The sequence below is a fragment of the Silene latifolia genome, chromosome 9, assembly GCF_048544455.1.
Source record: "Silene latifolia isolate original U9 population chromosome 9, ASM4854445v1, whole genome shotgun sequence".
NCBI classification, from domain to species: domain Eukaryota; kingdom Viridiplantae; phylum Streptophyta; class Magnoliopsida; order Caryophyllales; family Caryophyllaceae; genus Silene; species Silene latifolia.
The window spans coordinates 136775940-136782072 of NC_133534.1; the positions used below are offsets into that span (position 1 = coordinate 136775940).

General features: G+C 37.0%; 1 protein-coding gene across 2 annotated transcripts; it reads left to right on the forward strand.

Annotated features, from left to right (window-relative positions):
* The first annotated feature begins 221 nt into the window (after positions 1–221).
* On the forward strand, positions 222–5889 carry LOC141600098 (YTH domain-containing protein ECT2-like). 2 transcript variants are annotated; one of them, XM_074420284.1, is made up of 9 exons: positions 222–606; positions 1504–1541; positions 1655–1826; positions 1956–2032; positions 2132–2378; positions 2486–2667; positions 3022–3564; positions 4126–4338; positions 5064–5889. In XM_074420284.1, the coding sequence occupies exons 2-9, from the start codon at positions 1530–1532 to the stop codon at positions 5346–5348; spliced, it is 1731 nt and encodes a 576-aa protein (XP_074276385.1). In that variant the 5' UTR covers positions 222–606; positions 1504–1529; the 3' UTR covers positions 5349–5889. The 2 variants fall into 2 exon arrangements, with proteins under 2 accessions (XP_074276385.1, XP_074276384.1); XM_074420283.1 differs by having other exon boundaries at positions 224–606; positions 1499–1541.
* Positions 5890–6133: the final 244 nt, after the last annotated feature.

The window sequence follows — 6133 nt, forward strand, 5'->3', positions numbered from 1 at the left end:
AGAGAGAGGGAAAGGAAGGGTAGAGAATGTCTTTTTTTAAAATAAAAAAACGTCGGCGATTTGTTATAAAACGTCGACGGTGTTTTATATAGCCCCATAAAAATGTGTATAAGAGGTAGACGTGTAAAGATATGGGCCGTGACAAAGAAGAGGGCCGAAAGAAGGTGTAGACCCAATAGGAAAATACTCTGTAATAAGAATGGATATAAACACAGCTAAGCATTTCAGTTGGACAACTTTTGTGTTTTTTTTTTTCTCTTTCCTCTCTCTTTGTTCTGTTTGTTTGTTGCATCAAAAACATCAACAGTAGACTCCCTAACTCCCTAAACAAATCGAAACGATTTACGTCGATGATCTTCAACGGCGTAATTACCCTTTTCCGATCCGTAATTTATCTTTTTTAGGGTTCTCTTCATCTTCATCTTTTTATCGATCCATTTCTAAACATATACCGTGCTTCTTCTATTTTCGCGATCTACAACTTTTCTTATTCAATTTTGCTGCCCTCAACTTTCAATCTCATTTTTAGTCGGGATTTGGTCGCCATGTGTGATTTTCATCTGTGTTTTTGACGATTTCCATGGCGGATGCAATTCTTACCGTAAGGTATAAACCCTAATTTATTTCTTTTTATTTATGTTTTTTTTTTAATTCGATTGCTATTTGTTTATTTATTTTGGATTGATTGGATCTGGAGATCGGGGGTTCGGTTTCGATTCAACATCTGGTGTTTATTTGAATCTGGGTTGTTTCAATTTCAATTTTGTTACAATGTGGTGGATTCAAAATTTCAAATATTTAATTTTGTTAGGGTTTTATTCAAATCAAAGATTCAGCACTCTACTTTAATTGTTAAGGATCTTACAATTTTGTGTGATTTATAAAACTGATTGTTTTTAATTTAATTGTTTTCCTCAATGTGCTTGCTATAATCTACAATTTTCGCGGTTAAAGCTACTCCCTCCCTTATATCCAATTCCATACATTTGTGTAGTACCCGATTTACAGAGGGACTACTTGTTACGTTGACCTTTTGCTACATTATATGCTGCACAATTCAATCTTTCTAATACCGTATTTATGTCGATAGCCGAGTTTGACTTCATTTTCCGCAATTTGATGGATTTTTAATGCTTCGGCGATTCATAGCTAACTTTTTACATTGATTTTTTTTTTATTATTGAATCTTCCTAATCGAAATTGAGGATAGCGGAGTTTGACTACATTTTGTCTTTTAGATTCTTTGCTGTGTTCTTTTATTAATTTTCGAATCAATTTCATTTTTCACCTTTCTTGTTATCATCCTCAATATTTTGTATTACATTTTTTTTGCTTACGTGACTTCAATTTTCTATCATGTTTTCTGTTCTCTCCACTTTATCATTGTTTCCCCTCAATTGATGACCTATATGGAGGTTCGTCGAAACAGAACCCAAATTTTATTGTCACTCTTTTCTTTTTTTTTTTTAGTTTTTCTAATATATTTATAACCTTGAAGTGCAGGAAAGAATCTCAGTGAGGCAGCTAAGATGATGAATCAGGTAGCTGGTTGAACTCCTTTTTGTTTATTTGTTAATTCTCATCCAGTATCTATGTTAATTTTTATGTTTGAAAATTCATGGCATAAGCTCATTTTTCCGCAATGTGTTTTCAGCCACTTTCACCTAAAAGTGAAAGGATTGCTTCTAGCAATCCTACTGCAGATGCAGCCATCACAGGGCCTTCAAGGAATGCCATTGAACCCGCAAGAGCTGCAGATGCAGCTGCAGATAGTAATTCAATCTATCCCACCTATGGCTCTCTTGAGCAAACATACTTCTATGGAGGTTAGTTTTTCATCGTGCTTGCGATTTACTTATTCAGATTGGGCCCCTTTACCTTTTGCAACGCATGTACTCCCTGCCCTTTCAAACTTGAGGAGTTCGCTAAATGTTTGGCTCTTTTAATTCTCTCAGGATACGATAGTAGCGCTAGCAATTGGAGTGGATACCCCCAGTATGCTGGTGCCGAGGGATTGCATGTCGTACCTCCGGTGAGGCGGCTTAGACAAATCATTCTCTCTGGTTCTTGTGCTAATTTCCATTGTACTTTATCTAAACTGATTTTCCTGTTGCTTCTTTTTATAATTCAGCAAGTCATCTATGGTGATAACTCCTCCCTTGGACTTCATTCCCCGTATGGCTATAATTCTCAAATGGCATTTGGACAGTATTCACCAGTCAGTACACCTGTGCCACAATTAATGGTTGATAACCAGCTTTATTCACATCAACAACTTCCAGTTTCTCCGCAGTACTACCCGCAGCCAGTTGGTAGCTCAATGTCACATATGTATACAGCAATTCCTGTTTCTCATGCTGACATAGCGACTCCTAAAGGTAATTCCATAAGACTCTCAATGGGGTAACTACCCTTTTCTTGAAAATAAACTCAAGCAAGAGCAAGTTGATTGGGAACTTAGTACTTCTGTGAGTTTTTCTTGCAGGGCATATGTCTGTGAATGTGCCGCATAATCACGGTTTCTATAACATGCATGGAATGTTTGGCTCTGGTGAATACTTGTCAAGTCCATCAAACACTACAGATGGGTGGAGATCTTTGACTTCTAATCCAGGATATCCGCAGTCAGTAGGCAGTATTGGTTCATTTGACCCCACAGTTGGACAGGTTGTTGGCTTCTCTCCCCTAAGGTTTTTATGACTGCATTTTATTTGTATGATTTTTTTTTTTATTAATTAATACAATGAGATGAATTGCTTGATAGATGTGAATAGAACATTCATTTAAAAGGTTTTCATCATTTTGGTATGTCACTCACAATCACAAAGGCTTTCTTGGTATTGTTGCTGTGAAATAAGGGGATACCAAAGCTAGATTTGATACTCCATTAACGTGTTCCCTATCCCCTTCTTGGATTCTGACTAGATTTGTATTCACAAAGGATTTGTATTCACCAAGAAGTTTAAGTTTGTGTCTGCACTTCTTCTGTGGGTGTTTCTCATCTTTCTTATGTTAATGCAGGTTACGCAGCATAGACCATATCCTGGATATGGCTTGGTACCAGATTATGGACATTATCCTTACGATGGATCATTCCAGAACTCCACCTTTGGTGGCATACCTAACTCTCAATCAGGGGCTACATATCGGAATCGTCTTAATTTGGATAAGGCAAGAAGTCAGAGGGAGCAGGATTCAATGTTTGTTATCTCAGGTGACCGCAATAGAGGACCAAGGGCATCAAAAGGGAAAGGAAAGGGAACCATGGGAAATGGTTTGGTGCCTGGCAGTGAAAGTCCTAAACAAAATGACGTATTGGATTCTACTGCTAAAATTGATGGATCAGCTTCTGGGATTGATCATGGATCCTACAACAGCGCTGAATTTCCTACAAACTATGAGAACGCAAAGTTTTTTATCATTAAGTCTTTTAGCGAAGATAATATACATAGAAGCGTCAAATATGGTGTTTGGGCAAGTACGCCTCATGGAAATAGAAAATTGGATGCCGCTTATCTGGAAGCAAAGGAGAAAGGAAACTGCCCCATCTTCCTGTTGTTTTCGGTATGTAATTTGTGACCGTTAATATTTACCACTTTTATTAATCCTTATGGGTTGAAGAATTTGGAAAAAAAAGGGAGGCATTTCCTGGAGTGGTACCTGCATACTAAATTGCATCTGTTGTTATGATGTACCCTTGAATTCTCAAATAGCAAAATAAATCGTGCTTCAAATTTTGTTTTTTTGCATTATCTGTAATGTTTCAACTTTCAAGTTCTCTATTGCCTGATGACTTTGTGTTTTCTAGCTCATAGTATTACATTGTTTATCTTGTCCCATTTTACTTGAGGAAAAGCTCGACACGATATTTCTTTCAGAATACTATTGATAATTAAACCGCCAAGGAGGTCGGAGTTGTAGAAGGTTTTGATTCGTGTGTTTGCTTGGCTCTTTTGCGCCTTTTTTGGCGTCACTTTTTTTCTTTCCAAGCTTAAATCTGTTGATTCTTTCTCATTCTTAGCCTAAAGCATGGAGATGCTTAACTGGTATTTTCCTTATTTTGATATCTGAAATAATGCCTGATGCAAGATGCAATTTGATGTTTTTCTTTTGATGATTTCATAGGTTAATGCAAGCGGCCAGTTTTGTGGGGTTGCAGAAATGACAGGACCGGTGGATTTTGAGAAGAATGCAGAGTACTGGCAACAAGATAGATGGACTGGGCAGTTTGCAGTTCGTTGGCATATTATTAAGGATGTTCCTAACAACAAATTTAGGCACATTCTACTTGAGAATAATGATAACAAGCCAGTTACTCATAGCAGAGACTCACAAGAGGTATGAAGTTCATTTCTTTGTGTCATATCCACTTCTTCTGCAATATTTTCTGTTACAAGTTGTTTGCGAGTTAATGCAATTAGCATCCAAGGCCATGCCACATTGTAAATACATAATTATGTTTGAAGTAGTCTCAGTTAATGTACCTTGATTGTATGCCATAAACAGCTCTTTGTCTGCTTAACGTTTTCTACCTTAAGTTTACGTTTGGACTGGGGTGAAAGTTGATTAAAGAGGTTAATCTCTCTTTTCACCTTGCTCCGTATACTTTTAGTTCTAACCTTTCTACACTTAGTATTACCCTATTTTAGTAGCCACTAATTTGGTGATGAAACTACGTGAAGGTGAAACTCTTTTAAGTATTATTGAAAGAAAATGATGGCTAGGAGAAGTAGGAGTTTTATAATAGTATTTAGATCTTCCAACCAGTACGATAAGAAGACTTACCAGTTATCATTGATTGTATCTGCCAGAAGCCATCACAGGAGGTTATGGTGAACGTCAAATATTTTAGGAAATGTTTGATGAAGTGTTTTTGAGATTATGTTGAATTATTGATCTTATTTTGGATAGTTTGACGAATGCCATTTTACCATGTTTTTCTTGTAGAACTGTTTTATCCGTTCAATGTTCTGCTGCCTTCGTATAGTGGGGATAGGGGATCCTACCTCCTTTGATCCCCTAACAAATGATTTACCTTTTTTGGCGGGTGTTCTGTTTTGTAGGTCAAACTGGACCAGGGGATCGAGATGTTGAAGATATTTAAGGAATATGATGTGCAAACATCCATTCTTGATGACTTTGAATTTTATGATGAGAGGGAAAAGGTGTTGCAGGAAAGAAAGAATAGACAAGTAGCCAAACCAAAGCCAGTGGGTCCCGAGTCTCTGACCGATGAAATGTTGAATATTTCTGACAGATTAGATCAAGCTCTCCAACTAGAAGAGAGTTGTAAAGATATAGCCGCAACTGAGAAGACAAGCAGTCCCCAGCAGGTCAGTAAGGTGTAGTTAGACGATGCGCATATGGTGTTCTCTGCAAATGATGCACCCCTTATTTCTCATAAGACCAATTTGTGTCATATCTTGGAGATACTTGTCTCATCATGCCCGATTCCTTTCATTACTTCTTTGTGCCGTTCTTCACATATTTCGTCTTAAAAAAACCTTTGTTTGGAGATGTACACGAGCCAGGTCTGGTGTGTGGGGGTGTTTCAGTTGGTGGTAGTGGTCGAAAGTTTTATATTGTCCCTGGCTCCTTTTCATTGTGTAATTTTAGCCCTTTTATCCTCCGGAAAAAAAAAAAAAAAGATATTCACTTGATTTCCCCTTTTTTCCTTATAAACTTATTTTTATCATGAATTTTCTTTTCAGTGGAACCTATAGTTATAGGTTAGCATTTCCCTTAGATACTGGTACTGCAAGGATTTGTACAATTTCCCCAACTTTTTTGGGAAGCAAATTAATAAAGTGTTACAGCAAAGGGCTTTTAAAGGATTGATTTGTAATAAGATTCTATTTATGATTCCTCTATTTGGTTTTGATGTTTAAATCGATTCGGAGACTGTCAGCTTTCATGAATTTCAGGACACTTAAGTCTTTGAGAGCTCATGATGGTAAGAGTGCAGTTTCATGTTTTGTAATACATTGCCACGGTCTCCTTTGTCATACGGATCCATGGATTATTGACAGAAACCCATTTAAAGATGTTCTATTCCCATACAGCAGATTCATTTCATGTTGCACATTATATAAATGGTGAAGCATTTTCATTTCCAATGTAAATAAAAATCGCT

Bases quoted from the DNA above. Each gene is read 5' to 3' on its own strand.
- LOC141600098 (XM_074420283.1), top strand. From the start codon at position 581: ATGGCGGATGCAATTCTTACCGTAAG. The intron at 607-1,498 runs GTATAAACCCTA...ATAACCTTGAAG, and splicing joins GATGCAATTCTTACCGTAAG to TGCAGGAAAGAATCTCAGTG. The intron at 2,668-3,021 runs GTTGTTGGCTTC...ATGTTAATGCAG, and splicing joins TTGACCCCACAGTTGGACAG to GTTACGCAGCATAGACCATA.